General features: G+C 38.9%; 2 protein-coding genes across 2 annotated transcripts; one reads left to right on the plus strand and one right to left on the minus strand.

The window, feature by feature from the left end:
• Positions 1 to 10,260: 10,260 nt before the first annotated feature.
• Positions 10,261 to 12,232, plus strand: LOC107772536 (senescence-specific cysteine protease SAG39-like). Its single transcript, XM_075248803.1, has 2 exons — positions 10,261 to 10,875; positions 11,487 to 12,232. The coding sequence occupies exons 1-2, from the start codon at positions 10,446 to 10,448 to the stop codon at positions 12,074 to 12,076; spliced, it is 1,020 nt and encodes a 339-aa protein (XP_075104904.1). The 5' UTR covers positions 10,261 to 10,445; the 3' UTR covers positions 12,077 to 12,232.
• Positions 12,233 to 13,017: 785 nt separating this feature from the next.
• LOC107774021 (senescence-specific cysteine protease SAG39-like) lies at positions 13,018 to 15,743 on the minus strand. Its single transcript, XM_016593465.2, has 2 exons — positions 15,255 to 15,743; positions 13,018 to 14,104 (listed from the first exon to the last, which is right to left on the minus strand). The coding sequence occupies exons 1-2, from the start codon at positions 15,694 to 15,696 to the stop codon at positions 13,524 to 13,526; spliced, it is 1,023 nt and encodes a 340-aa protein (XP_016448951.1). The 5' UTR covers positions 15,697 to 15,743; the 3' UTR covers positions 13,018 to 13,523.
• Positions 15,744 to 15,989: the final 246 nt, after the last annotated feature.

Here is a 15,989-nt window from a genome sequence, read left to right on the forward strand (position 1 = left end):
GTAAAGACCAAGTCTAATAGGCATAAACTAATGTTTGTTACCATTAATTCTACAATTAAAGGCAAGAACAAGGCTAATTAATAAACACCCAACCATAAATAAGTCATAAATCAAACACTCATTAGGTTCACACACTAGGGTTAGGTCACAGTCCTAGCTAAAATTCTAGCTACTCATAATGGATATAGAGGAAAATAGAGAAGAAAAGATGATAAAACTCATATTGCAAGATTAAAAAAATATAAATCCAATGTTAAATCACCAAAGTAAGCTAAAGTTGCCTAAAGGGGTAAAGAAAAATTCTACAGGACTTTCAATATTCAAAACTTGACCTAATTTCGTGAAAGTAGTCTATTTATACAAAGCTGAAAGTTTCGGACAAAATTGCCCTTCGGAGGTTCTGCGGCCGCACAATTATATGTGCGGTCCGCCCTTCTCTTCAGATCTTGAGAGGAGTTGATTCTGCGGCCTTCTGTGTCTATTACAACCATGATACTGTACCTATTTCACCATTTTGTCTTAATCCAGCCAAGCAACCCTTTCAAAAGCCTTGTCGGGCACGCTGAGCATGTGATGTCCACAGATTTTCATCCAACAAAGGCCGGTCTCCTCAGCTCTTGTGATAGCAATGATGAGATTAGACTGTGGGATGTCGATGAGGGCGATTGCAAACTCATTTTTAAGGTTGGTATCTCTACTTCTTTGTTTTTAAAACGTTGATGAAGAGGTGCCTCTACTTGACATAGGAAGGGCCTCCATAATTTGTTCACAATTATGGATTGTGGCTACATCTCTCATGTTCTGCGGTCCGCACAATTCTGGGTGCGGCCGCACTGGGCTCTTCTGCGGACCGCACATTTCCTGAGTGCGGTCGCATAGTTGTTTGTGCGGCCGAACAATTATTGTGCGGTCTGCATTTCTTCTTGAGCTTGAGATGAAACTCTATGAACTTTGGCTCTTACGTAGCTTCTATGGTAATTGTGCGGTCCGCACTTTGCTCTAGGGCTCTGCTGATTTTCCTTCACATTCTACTGTCGCAGATAGAAATCTGTGGTCTGCACTTGAGCTTCTGTGCCTGATTTTTTTCCTTGTTCATATCACTCCTCCTTGAGTTGGATTTCATCATAATGACTCATTTTCTAATACTCCTGCAGGTAAGCATATTTCATCAGTTTTCGGGAATACAATTAGACACTTTTGGACTAAAACGAAAGCTAAAATGCGCTAATAAGTAGTCAAAATTCCCACTTATCAACTCCCCCAAACTTAAGCTTTTGCTTGTCCTCAAGCAAATAAGGTAATTCCCACCTTCCCAAGATAAGAGCTATTCCAGCTAATCTAAGATGAATCAAACACACATCAATTGGGACCAACAATTATCCACAACACTTATGAATTATCAACAAGGCAATGATTTGATGTTTTAAGCACAAATAATTCTAATGTGACACAAGAGCATCAAAAGTTGACTTTACTCATCAAGGAAGTTCGTTCTTTCATGTAGGTCATTGTGGATCCCAAACTCCTCCTCCTCTACTATCCGTTAGCATATCTCACTTAAGAATGTAGCACTCACTTCAAGGATTTGTGAAAAGTTCGCTCATCTCTCTCAAAAGAATGTCACAAGTATGGCTCTAAGTACCATATGCTTGCCCCTCATGTAAATCACCACTAATGTAAGTTCACTCATCTTGAAACCACGTAGGGCTTTTTTGAAATATAATGAAGGCTTTTGGAGTAAGGTAGGAACGAGTTCATCTTTCCTTAAGCACTCAATTTTCTCTTTTTGGCTCATGCTTTGCCGACTCTTTGAGTCATTTTCTTTTTCCTTAGGGGAACTAAAGAGACTTAACATCACTATTTCTTGGTCATGATATTCGTTTTCTCCTTCTTTGTTTTCTCCATGCTTTGTATTTTTGCTTTTCTTTGATGTCACGACCCAAAATCTCACCACAGGCGTCGTGATGGCACCTAGTCTCTAAGACAAGGTAAGCCGATTTCAATTACATTTTGAAGCTATTTTTTTTGAATTAAATAATTAATCAAAACTAACAGCGGAACAAATATGAATATACAACCTCATAAGATGGGTAGTACTGAATCACGAACTCTAACTGAATACATAGAATGATCACAAGGACCGAATATACGATACGATTTGATTAAAAATTAGCAGTACAATGAAATGAAAAGACTCCAAGGGACTGCGACGACCAAGCAGCTCTATCTTGAATCCTTACGATCCCGCTTTAACTCTACTCAAGTCCGATATCTCCAATACCTGGCTCTACACAAAAATATGTAGAAGTGTAGTATGAGTACACCACGGTCGGTACCCAGTAAGTATCAAGACTAACCTCAGTGGAGTAGAGATGAGGTACAATCAAGACACTCACTAGTCTAATAGCCTGTGTAATATAATATACAAAATAATAGGAAACAAATAACAATAAGGGCAACATAAAATAACCCGTGATATGCACAGCAAGACAACAAGAATACCATTAATAAATACAATTACACCCAATTAAATCAAGTCCTTCAAATAAATGTCTTTCACGTATAATTCTTCCAAATAACTCTCTTTAAAATATAATTTTCTCAAATAATTATCTTTCAAAATTAATTCTTTCAATAAATCTCTTCAAATATAATTTCCTCAAATAAATATCTTTCAAATACAATTCTTTCATATAATACTTTCTAAATAAAAGTCCTTCCAAATAAATATTTTGAATATAATTCTTTCAATTAAAAAATCACCATGTGACACCTCATTTCATAATCATAAAAATACAGGACTCAATCCATTTTTATATTTTTCGTAAACACGGGTCTCAGTCTATTTTTCATATTTTCGCGGCACCTCGTGCCCATAATTAAATCATCATATTTTTCCGGCACCTCGTACCCTCATTTCATATCACAACTTCACGGACAATTCACGTGCCAAATATCATTATCAATTAATCACAGCACCTCGTGCCCACATTTCATATCACAACTGCACGGACAATTCATGTGCCAATATTCTCATTATTTACTCACGACACCTTGTGCCCACATTTCATTTTATAATCCGCCTGGCAATAGCCACAGGCTCTCAATTTCAACATAAATCAGATTGTTATCTATTTATCAACAAGAATACAAATTGCACAAGGTATAAAAATAAACACAAAAAAATCACAACATCACATGAAAATCACCAACACCACAACTCCATATCATCACATATCGTCCATGACAATAGCCACCCTTATCTCTCCTATAGCCGCCCTTATCACTCCTATAATAGCCTCCCTTATCCCTCTCCCGTGACAATATCAATAGCCACCCTTATCGCTCCTATTGCCACCATTATCTCTCCTATAGCCACCCTTTTTGCTCCGCCCAGATAATATTCCAAGAAACACAACAACAGTGAAATGCCACCCTTATACCTACATAATAGCAACGGTGAAATGTCACCCTTATATTCTTAAAATAATAACTCACACAACACAATAATTTATATGAGAAATTATCACGACAACATAACAAAATCAGTTCATATCACAATTTGCCCAATGGCCACAACCAAAATTCCAAAGATACGACTAAATCAATTAATTTCACAAAATATTGCCGAAGGCTCCACACAATGTAGATAACACCTCAAAAATAATTAACAGAGATAGAAAACAATCAACATAAGGCACACCTTCATTAATCCAAATTTAGATAATTATATTAACACTTCTTCTGAGCATCGCTCTCACGTGCACAACCCAATCCTCAAGCTTGACACTCGCCTGGTGCATCCGCAACCCGACTTGCACCTCGCCCGAGTAAGGCAACCTTAATCCTTGGCCATTGTCATAGATAGCCCTCGCGACACACTTCCATCCCTTCTAGTGCAGTGTTGCCCCACAACTGCACGTTTAGGCCAACGGACCCTTGCTCGCATGGTTGAACCCAAGCCATTCTGGCTAACAAGAAAAGATTGAGATTGGAGAAGAGTGACCTAGAAAGGCTTAGATGTAGTTGTGATATTGTTGGTTGTCCCTTTGTTTGTTTAATATTAAAAGGAAAGTTTGGCGGGGTTAAAATCAAGACTTTAAATGATGAACATGATTGTGGCACTACATTTGATAACAAAACTGTTGATTTTAGTACCATTGCACAATATATCAAGAAGAAGTTACAAGATAATCCTAAGTACAAGGTAAGGGAGATGATGTTAGATTTGAAGAGAATTTTTGAGATAAATGTTAGTCATGGGAAGTGCAAGAGGGAAAAAAGGATGGTATTTGAGTTACTAGATAGTAGTTTTTCAGATGAGTACAATAAACTTGAGACTTATGCCAATGAATTGAGGGAAAGTAACCCTGGTAGTGATGTGGTTGTTACCCTTTCAAAGAGTGCACTTGAAGAAGGAAGAAGAAGGTTCTTGAGGATGTATGTGTGTTTACATGCTTTGAAGATGGGTTTCAATCTAGGATTGAGACCTTTTATTGGTCTGGATGATACTTTTTTGAAGGTCAAAGCCAAAGGCCAATTGTTATTGGGAGTTGGACAGGATTCACAGAATCATTTTTATCCTTTGGCATGGGCAGTTGTTGATAAGGAGACAAAAAATACTTGGAATTAGTTCCTGCAGTTGCTTCAATCTTCTTTGGACCTCAAGGAAGGGGAAGGAATCACCTTCATGTTAGATATGCAAATGGTGAAGTTTCTGAACAATACTGTCTGCTTCAATTCAATCTTCTATTTACTTTTTACTTGATATATGTTTCTGACCAACTTTGTATGTTTTGGATAACCATTGTAGGGACTACTTAATGCAATCAAAACAGTCCTTCCCCAAGAACATCACATGTATTGTGTTACACATATTGAGTATAACTGATGCAAACAGTACAACACTGGGGAAAACAAGAAGCTTTTATGGTGGTGTGCATGGTGTACATATGCAGAAGATTTCAAAGATCGGCTAGAAAAATTAGGGGACTTGAACAAAGATACTGTAGAGGCTTTGTTGAGGTATCCACATCAGGCCTAGTGTATAGCATATATGGACACAGTATGCAAGAATCAGTCGGTTGAACCATCCCGACTCTGGTGATCTAATGAAACTAGTGGTATAGCAAGGAGGCATTTCTGCTGACTTATAGACACAAGATCCAGTCTGTCAAGTGAGAAAAGTTTTGGAAGATTGAACCATCTCAAGCAATGGAGCCTCTAGAGCTTGTGAAGTTGGCTGGCAGACCTAAGGTTAAGAGAGATAGGAAGAAGGATGGGGCAATTAAAAGACAAGGAGTGTGGCCACAGTCCAGAAAAAGAAGAATCATGACTTGTAGCAAATGTGAAGAAACAACTCATAATGCAAGGACTTGTGGTCACGTAATTGTTTTACATGAACTTCAAAGCATTAAATACTAGACATGAAGAATATTTTCTAACTTGACTTTTTAACAGCAACCAAAGGGAAATAAGCAAAGTAAGAGTGGAAGAACTGAGCAGGCTGCCACCAATTCAGCACCTACTGCAACAAAATCAAAAGGAAAGTAGCAGAGGAAGAGGCCAAGTTGTTTGATAGATCATGAAACTGAACCAAGTCAGGACAGTTCAACACCTCAAGTTAAAAATTATATCAATTGTTCAGCACCTCAAGCCACTTAACCAAGTCAGGACAATGGACTTAGGTTCATGCCTATACTTGGAAGAATGCTTAGGCCAAGAGTTAGACATGAATGTTCTTAGGCCAAGAGTTATATCAGAAGTAACTACAAGGCTCAGGATGAGACAACAGGTACAAATACCAGCTGGAACAAGGTCAATCAACTTCAATGGTGATCACACTTGTGTTAGTGTGCCAACAGATCTACCATACTCAACACTGATATTACAGTGGAATGGGAAGGTTGTTGTAACTGCAAATCAGTCAGAAAAGCAAGGGCAAGAGAGAATTGGGAAGTTGAAATCAAGAAGAAACAAAATGAAGACAAAGCTGGAATTGTTTTGTTGTGTGTGGGATGTATTTACAGCAAACTTAATGATAGTTATCGTCCATTTAGTATTCTGTGATTAATGGTTGATTCTAAATGTTGTCACTGGATATCATATTATGATCCAGTGATGTAATTACTATAATTACAGTTTTTTTGTGTACGTTTTTGGTGATGTAATTACTAAAATTGGATGTCATATTAATCTAATTGTTTCGAAGTTAACTTGCCATATTGGAGTTCAATATTGTAAGTTGTTACTTCTAAGCTCTAAGTTGTAAGTTATATATTGTAAGCATTTGTCTTTAAGTGTCTATGTTAATAAGTGAGAATTTTAACTACTTATTAGCGCTTTTTAGCTTTCGTTTTAGTCCAAAAGTGTCTATTTGTATTACTGAAAACTGATGAAATATGCTTACCTGCAAGAGTATTGGAAAATGAGCCATTACGTTGAAATCCAACTCAAGGAGGAGTGATCTGAACAAGGACAAAAATTAGGCACATAAGCTTAAGTGCGGACCGCAGATTTCTATCTGTGGCCACAGAATGTGAAAGAAAATCAATAGAGCCCCAGTGCAAAGTGCGGACCGCACAATTATTGTGCGGCCGTAGAAGCTACGTAAGAGCCAAAGCTCAGAGAGTTTCATCTCTCCTTTGAGTCATCTAGGTAGGCCCTTGAGGTTTCCCCCAAGGTAACTCTTTCAATACGGCTTGGTGGCAGCACGTATGGGGGAGGCAGGTCGGAGCTTTCATCACCTATACCCCCCCTTATATATGCTTAAAATTAAAAAGTCCAAGTTACCTGAGTAGACAGATCTATGTCAGACAATCAGAAGAGCCTTTTCTCACCTGTTCTTGGCTGAAGTCACAACCCCAAAGTGCGAGTTGTGAATCTTAGAGGCATCATGTGTCGACTTGTGAGCATGGCTTGGGTTCAACCATGCGAGCAAGGGTCTGTTGGCCTAAATGTACAGTTGTGGGGCAACACTGCACTAGACGGGATGGAAGTGTGTCGCGAGGGCTATCTATGGGTATAGCATGAAAGACGCGCATGACAATGGCCAAGGATTAAGGTTGCCTTACTCGGGCGAGGCGCAAGCCGAGTTGCGGATGCACCAGGCGAGTGTCAAGCTTGAGGATTGGGCTGTGCACACGAGAGAGATGCTCAGTTTTAGGCAAGGGACAAGACATGTCCTAAGCCAACCCCAGTGCGCGCATGGATTATGATCCTAAGATGAGATGCGCCATGACATGTCTAGGGCCAAGTGCCTAGACATCTTACGGGCGACACAAGTTGGGGCGAGCCTCATGGGCGAGCTCCACCACAGGCACATGATCGTGGTTGAAAACCTGGGAAAGGATGAAGGCTGGCCTGCAACGAGGGAAACTGCAGGCGCCACACGGGCAATTCAGTGCCGCTGGCGAGCGTAAGAAAACAGGCCCATGACACGTGGTATCGGAGCTGATTAAGGCCATACTATGCCATGACACAATGTCAAGGCAATGGTGGAGATGGCGAGTGCATTTTGGATGTCAGTGCGTTAATCATGTCAAAGCAGAGATTGATGTTCATATGCCACCAGGGATCGAGAACCCGATACTGCTGGTCGAAGAAAGAAATGGGTGTTTCCACTTTCTTTCGAAAGTCTAGGTTTCTATTGAATGAGGTGATATGCCGATGAGTCGGATGGTCAAGAGAAGGCCATGTTTGCCAAGTCGTGCAACCATGTTACAAAGAGTGGGAGCCATAGACTATAAACTTTGGGCATGATCATGGCGGCGATCTTGTCAAGGATGCGTGCAACGCATCAGTTGAGTGGCTTTCCTACGGGATAGGATTTTGGACTGTGTGAGGGCATTGTCAAGGTGAGGAGATGAATTCGAGGGAATAGCGAAGCTTTAGAATTGGGCGGATTTCCAAGTTAGAAGGTGTCATCATTTTGGAAAGAGGTATGCCGAATGATCGGGGACCGTTCAGAGTCCAAGTGCGAGGCACAACCAGACCGGGAAGCCGTGCTAGCAGGACCAAGAGAGTACCTATCTATAGGGCGAGTATTGAAGTATTACCGGGAGCATTGGGTACTTGCTGAGGAAGTGACAGTTGGAAAACAAAGAGCTTTATTTGGGAATGCGGCGATGCTATGACTTTGAGAATGTAGTACTCACCAAGAGTCGTCCCAAGAGCTGGCCGAATGCCAAGTGGGACGACAACGCTAAGAAGTTCCTCCACATTGAGTGTGGGAGGATCCCGCCTATGCAAGAGGCATAAGGGCGAAGTTGTGAGTCCGGAAGCCAACACATCTTCAAAGGTACTGAGGGCAAGGAAAGCTATTGGAGCTATGCTAGAGGGCATTTTAAGGCTATGTGAGCGAATGAGCTACTAGAGCTGCGCCAAAGAGCACGTTGATGTGATTACCATTGAAGGAAAATCTTCAGACTGACATCAAGGCCGTGAGGGTCATGGTGTGATTGACTAGTATGGGCCAATCACAAAGTTAGACACCAGAGGGTGCAAGTGCGGAGGCACTTTCCAAGTGAACACCGAAAGGAGGTGAAGTGCAGAGGCACGCTTGGAAAATACTTGGGGGAGAAGTGCATGGGGTAAGACTCCTTTTGAGCAGGATTTCGAGGAAGTCCAACCCACAGGACAAAGGGAGCTAAAATATACATACATGAGGGGGAAGACTCTGGGATATCGTAGGCCATGATGTTTCATCGGGGCCGATGACATAATGAGTGTGGGAGGATGTCATAACCCGCACTTTGGGGTTGTGACTTCGGCCAAGAACTGGTGAGAAAAGGCTCTTCTGATTGTCTGACGTAGATCTGTCTACTCATGTACCTTGGGCTTTTAATTTTAAGCATATATAAGGGGGGTATAGGTGATGAAAGCTCCGACATGCCTCCCCCATACGTGCTGCCACCAAACCGTATTGAAAGATCTACCTTAGGGGCAACCTCAAGGGTCTGCCTGGATGACTCAAAGGAATATCCTAGGTATCCATACGAGTTAAAGAACTCTATGTACGGCGCGACGCCTTCGAGCTAGCGTTGGGCACTAAAAGGGCGCTGGAGGCTCGACGTGTGAAACGGTCTGCCTCGCAGGATGCCGAAATGTTGGAAGAGACCTCTGTGCCGATTGGATATTTGATGCACCTATCTTAGAGGCAGCATGTGTCGACTTGTAAGCATACCATGCGAGCAAGGGTCCGTTGGCCTAAACGTGCAGTTGTGGGGTGATACTGCTAAGGGCCTGGGCATGGTACGAAAGATGCGCATGGCAATGGCCAAAGACTAAAGGTTGCCTTACTCGGGCGAGGCGCAAGCCGGGTTGCGGATGTACCAGGCGAGTGTCAAGCTTGAGGATTGGGTTGTGCACGCGAGAGTGATACTCAGTCTTAGGAGAGGGACAAGACATGTCCTAAGCCAACCCCAGGGCGCGCATGGATTATGATCCTAAGACGAGATGTGCCACGACATGTCTAGGGACAAGTGCCTAGGCATCTTACGGGCGACACAAGTTGGGGCGAGCTCCACCACATGCATATGATCGTGCTTGAAAACCTAGGAAAGGATGAAGGCTGGCCTGCAGTGAGGGGAACTGCAGGCGCCGCACGGGCAATTCGATGCCGCTGGTGAGCGTAAGGAAACGGGCCCGTGACACTAAGAAAATTATAAAAATTAAAAATATATCAGTCTTGAAAATTTTATTATAATTGTAAAATTCTCAAATAATTGTAACCGCCCCGGAAAAATTTAAACAATTTTTTCACGAGTGTGGCCCTCCACAATAAGGACAAGGACGGTTACCTATAACGTCCTAATAACTCATATACATCGAAAAGGAAAATATTTAAATTCAGAGAGAAAATATTATTAAAAGTATGCGAGTGTATAGTAAGTCCTAATTTTGTCTTTTAAAATATCTTTCTTAAGTAACTACATTCGCATTCCATATTGATTTATACGGTACAGTTTGATGTAAATACTCGTTGCGAATAAGGGTAATATACCCATATAAAACATGAAGAGGGCAACATTCTCCCTCGTCTGAGGAGACATTCAGTTTTTTAATGTTGAATTGGTTTTGTGGTCACTAACTCATTCATTCTTTGTTTTCCACTTTGTTTTGCGTTCATTTCGGTTTGAAGAAACGTTCAAAATCCATATGCTAGATTTGTTTCTATTGTATTGTGTGGACATGCTTTAAAACATTATAAAAAAAAAACATGCAACAATCCAATTATCTATCTTTACGTGAATCATACAAGATTTAATTTGCCGTTCTTTTCGACTAATTAGGCAAGGGTTAATGTGAGAGAATCACTTCAAAGAACAAATAAACTGAGGTCTATAAATAGTCAAGAAATTCTAATTAGCTTATTCATTCCAAAAGTCAATTACCTTATTAAAAGTATTAGATTTTTTAAGTGTAAAACCCTCAAGTGGTAAATTATGGCTTTTATTTTCAATTGGAGACTCAATTTTGCTACTCTACTAGTGTTGGGATTGTGTATTTCACTAGTCACATCTCGCACTTTGTACGAAGCATCAATTACTGAAAAGCACGAGCAATGGATGAGTCAGTATGGACGCGTATACAAAGATGATACAAAAAAGGCAAAGAGGCTCGAGACGTTCAAACAAAATCTTGAGTATATTGAATCAACCAATAAGGATGTAACAAGAACTTATAAATTGGGTATCAATCAATTTGCTGATATGACAAATGAGGAATTCAAAGCTATTCGTAATGGATACAGAATATCGTCTCAGCAGAAGATAAAAAATACATCTTTCCAATACGAAAATGTGACAGTTCCATATAGTATGGATTGGAGAAAAAAAGGTGCAGTTACAAAGATTAAAGATCAAGGACAATGTGGTGAGTAAAACAATTCAATTTCAAATCTTGTTTGCATTTTACTTTTAAATTTTTGGTAATAAATCGTTAATATTATATTACATACTCGATAGACGCATTACGGAAATCCAATATAGGAATATCATCTAGGATACTTGTGTTACCAATCCTCTCGAGCCGAGGGTCATTCGGAAACAGTTTTTCTAGACCCTATCTTCCCAGGGTAGGGGTAATGTCTGTATATACATTACCCTTCCCAAACCTCACATGTGAGATTTCACTGGGTTTTCTTTTTTTTGTTATTATTGTTGTTGTATACTTGTGTTACCAAGTCTAGCCAAACTATTAGACATACTCAGGGGCGGATTTAAATGGTACACTTGGTTGAATGCTGAGTTATTTATGGTGCACTTAGTTGAATACTGAGTTATTTACGGTGCACTTAGTTGAATACTGAGCTATTTACCCCCAAAACATATATTGATTCCCACTTAATACAATTTTTCTCCTTTTTTTAATAGTGCACCCATATTCTCAAAATTTTAGATTTGCCTCTGCATATACTGGCGTAAATATTTTTTCCGTTTTACACTATTACTTGGAGAATTATTTAAGACAAGGTAAAAATGCAGGATGTTGCTGGGCATTTTCTGCTGTGGCTGCTACAGAAGGAATTAACAAGATCAAAACAGGAAAATTGATATCATTATCCGAGCAAGAACTAGTTGATTGCGACACAAATTCAAATCAGGGATGTGAAGGAGGTCTTATGGATGATGCATTTAAATACATTATTAAAAATCATGGTCTTACTTCAGAATCTAATTATCCATATAAAGGAATTGATGGCACTTGTAAAACTGAAAAAGAATCGAATCATATCGCGAAAATAAGTGGTTACAAAGATGTTCCAGAAAATAGTGAATCGGCTTTGCTTAAAGCTGTTGCGAATCAACCTGTATCTGTCGCGATTGATGCTAGTGGATCGGACTTTCAGTTCTACTCGAGTGGCATTTTTACTGGAAAATGTGGAACTGAATTAGATCATGGTGTCGTTGCAGTTGGTTATGGTGCAACTAAAGATGGTACAAAATATTGGATTGTGAAGAATTCATGGGGTGTTAGTTGGGGTGAAAATGGATACATTAGAATGAAAAGAGATATTGTTGCTAAAACAGGACTTTGTGGAATTGCTATGAAAGCTTCTTATCCAATTGCTTAAAATTATTACAAGTTTGATTGGGTTGTAGTGCCTTAAGCTAAGACAATTATTTGATTCTCATTATTATTATTATTCATTTGCAAATGTGATGATGGATTTGTTCAATGTAAAGAGGATTCAAACACTGAGAAATTATTGTCCTTGCGCGTTCCAGTAGCTTTAGTGCATTACTCAGTGTTATTCTTGTATTTTCTTATTTGTTAGATTTCTGTTATTACTTGTTATTTCTTTCGCTTCGATTTCTCATTGCACCATTCAGTGTTAGTCTTGTATTATCGATTCTGTTTTCTGATGGGTTTACTTGTTGTTGCTTCTTCCTTTTATCTTTCTTGAGACGAGGGTCTATCGGAAACAATCTCTCTGTTTTTCTATAGGTAAGGATAAGGTTTGCATATACATTACCCTCCCCAGACCCCACTTGTATAATTTCATTGGGTTTTTTGTTGTTGTTGTTGTTGTTGTTGTTGTTGTTGTTGTTGTTGTTGTTGTTGTTGTATTACCTACTCGTCACATTTCTGATACTGTTGTTTGCTCCTAGTGAATACGTTTATCCAAATATATAAATGCCCAAACTCTTCTAGCTTTCCAATTAAGAAATTTAAAAGTTCTATGGCGCTTACGCATCATATCTCAGGACTTACGTCTCACCTCATATTAAGTAAATGTGTTGTCTCACGCCCCTGCCTTTTGAAACACTGAAGTTGAGTACCTGGGGCCGGTCGATAGGCGGACTTTTGGGGTGTGACAGTATGAATTAGTATGAATTAGAATTAGAAAGTTTAAAATTAAATTCCAAATATAAAAAATATATCATTCTTTTTGAAACAAATCAATAATTAAAATATGTCACAAAATTGAGTATTATTAGCTAGCTATGAAATTACATGGTTTGATAAGGAGGACTTAATAAAGATTCAAGTTCATTTCTCTTTAAAACTACATAGAACATGACATTCTGTAATTCATCCTATAACAAGGACATTTAATTTGCATTGCACAAAAGCAATTTGAACTAGTACAACAGAAACCTGAAACAGTAACCAAACTAGCACTACAACAACAACACAACAACTCAATATGATCCCATAAGTGGGGTATGAGAAGGGTAGTGTGTACCCAGACCTTACCCCTACTATCGGAGGTAGAGGGGTTATTTTCGAAAGACCCTCGACTCAAAAAGATGGCCAGAAAGATAGTACCAGCAACCTAAGGATTAGAAAAATAGATGGAAAGAGCAATAACAATAACCAGTAACAATGATAAGATACTAAGAATCAGAGCGGAAAAATAGTATGGAAACAACATGTACTACTAGCACTAAAGGTGCTATATGCCTATATATATCCTATTGGCCAAAATAGATTAAAATAGGCAGTTCCGTGCACAACACATCCCTCGGTCATGCAGAGCTCGGGAAAAGGCCGAAATACACTGAAAATTCAACAATCTAAAGAACAGGATAGGAAGCTAAAGTGGTGATCCCACAAAGACCTCCTTCAATTCCAGTATCTCTAGCAATTTTCATGTAACCATTTTCACCCCAACTTGTCCCCCAAGAATTCTTGATCAACCAATATTTTGTACCATCATTTTCTGTCCCATAACCAATTACAGTAACTGCATGATTTAGTTCTTGACCCTCGCAATTTCCATTGTAAACACCATTTTGGTACAGATGAAAATCTTCATTCACTGCAATACCGATAGAGACCGGTTGTTTAGCTACGGCTTTTAACAATGCTGATTCAGTCGAGGGCAGAGTTTCGTAACGATTGATTTTCACTGCAGAGTTCATCTCTTGGCTTTTGCATGAATCTTGATATTCCTCGTAAGGGTAGTTGGATTCTGTGGCAATGCCGCCATTTTGAATGATGAAATCGTAGGCTGTGGTCATTAAACCGCCGTTGCAACCGTTATTTTCGGTGGTGCAATCTAACAGTTGTTGTTCGGAGAGTGAAATCAAGTTGTTCGTTGAGAGTTTGTTTGCTCCTTCTAAGGCTGCAACTGCTGAAAATGCCCAGCAACATCCTATATTTCATGCAATTTATTAATGAGTTGGAAGTTCTATGCACATATTTATACAAATCATATCACTTGTATTGTTTTAAAGGTTAACTTTTATGATAAACATACAAAAATAGTAACTATACTGCAAAGTAGGTCAAATACATTATTGGTAGTGTAAAACAAATTTAAATTATCATATATGATTTGTTGGGCTAAAATGGCTCAAAGATACTCTTAACTTAGTATGATATAGTCCGCTTTGGCCAAACTGTACGGTTTCCCCAAAAGGACTCACAATATTAAAAGTTCTCTACGCCTTATATGCAGGCTCCCAAACTTTTTAGCTATTAATGTGAGACTTTGTTTGCATACCCAATAATCCTTCTCTCGAACTAAGTTTTATGTGGCTCACTACCATGATCATGATCCACGGGTCTCCCCGTCGAACCAGTTTCATGTGGCTATTACCACGATCCACAGGTCGCCATCGCTATGCTCGTCCGCAGAACCTGGGATCTGATACGAGTTGTTGAGCTAAAACAGCTCAAAGATACTCTTAGAATAGTGTGATATTATCCACTTTGGATTAAGTCCGCACGATTTTTTTCAAAAGACCTCACACCATAAAAAAACTCTAAACCTTATATGTAGGCTTATATGTAGACTCCTAATTTTTTCAGTTACCAATGTGAGACTTCACACACTCATAATTTAAGTGCCTTGTCAACATTATTGGACAAGAAGAGAGTACTCTATGCATATCTTATTTTCCATTTTAGTCTATTACAGAAAGAATGTATTTTTATATTTAGTATGCTTGCTTCTAATATTCTCATTTTAACCTTAGTGATACTCCGTTATAATACAATGATAAAACATGTTTAAGATCACAAATTTGAAAGGAGTATGTAGTATTTTACTTAAATCCTTTCTCAATACTTAATAAAAAGGGCAGCTCAGTGCACTAAACTCTCGCTATGTACGGAGTCTGGGGAAGGGCCGGACCACAAGGGTCTATTGTACGCAGCCTTACCCTACATTTCTGCAAGAGAATGTTTCTATGACTTGAACCCGTGACCTGCTGGTCACATATCATCAACTTTACTAGTTACGTCAGCACTTAATAAGAAGAGAATATGAAACTTTTCTTGAATAGGAAACTGTGCCTTACCACATTGACCTTGATGTTTGATTCTAGTGACAGCACCACTCTTTCTCCAGTCCATAACAGATGGAACATCACTCAAGTTTTCATACTTAAATGATGATTGAATTTGAGAGTAGGAATTAGACAACTTAAGTCCAGTAGTATAATAACTCAAGAATTCCTCTGCAGTAAGATCAGCAAATGCATTGATGCCTAATTTGTATGGCTTTTTAGTCCCATTATTGTTGAAAGACTCAATAAATTTCACATTCTCTTTAAATATATTCAATCTCTTTTCCTTCTCTGCTTCATTTTTGTAAGTACGTCCATGACTTGACATCCATAACTCGTGCTTTTCTAACATGGATAAAGCTTGAATATTACGAGAAGTGACTTGAGATGTACACATCCCAATTATCACAAAAAGAAGGATAAATAGTATTTTCCATCCAAGGATCAAAGCCATTACAAAAAGAAAAAGATATTGTAATAGAAGTATGTTGTAATAAGATCTTGATTAATAGGCTTATAATTCTATCCTTTGGTATATAGTAGGGTATTTATAGGGGTGTTAGGAATATTACTTTTCAAAAATTTCCAAGAAAATGGGTCCTTAATTGATGTTGACATATGGAGATGCGTATTTAACAACCTTTGAAGAATGAAATAGGAAATTGATTTCCTTTAGGTTGAAAGCTACTTGCTAATTGGTCTACTGTATATTTATATTTAGTATCGAAAATATTGGAATTAATTGAA

Source organism: Nicotiana tabacum, unplaced genomic scaffold, assembly GCF_000715075.1.
Source record: "Nicotiana tabacum cultivar K326 unplaced genomic scaffold, ASM71507v2 Un00125, whole genome shotgun sequence".
NCBI lineage: Eukaryota > Viridiplantae > Streptophyta > Magnoliopsida > Solanales > Solanaceae > Nicotiana > Nicotiana tabacum.

Bases quoted from the DNA above. Each gene is read 5' to 3' on its own strand.
- LOC107772536 (XM_075248803.1), top strand. From the start codon at position 10,446: ATGGCTTTTATTTTCAATTGGAGACTCAATTTTGCTACTCTACTAGTG. The intron at 10,876-11,486 runs GTGAGTAAAACA...GTAAAAATGCAG, and splicing joins TAAAGATCAAGGACAATGTG to GATGTTGCTGGGCATTTTCT.
- LOC107774021 (XM_016593465.2), bottom strand. From the start codon at position 15,696: ATGGCTTTGATCCTTGGATGGAAAATACTATTTATCCTTCTTTTTGTG. The intron at 14,105-15,254 runs GTAAGGCACAGT...CATGAAATATAG, and splicing joins CAAACATCAAGGTCAATGTG to GATGTTGCTGGGCATTTTCA.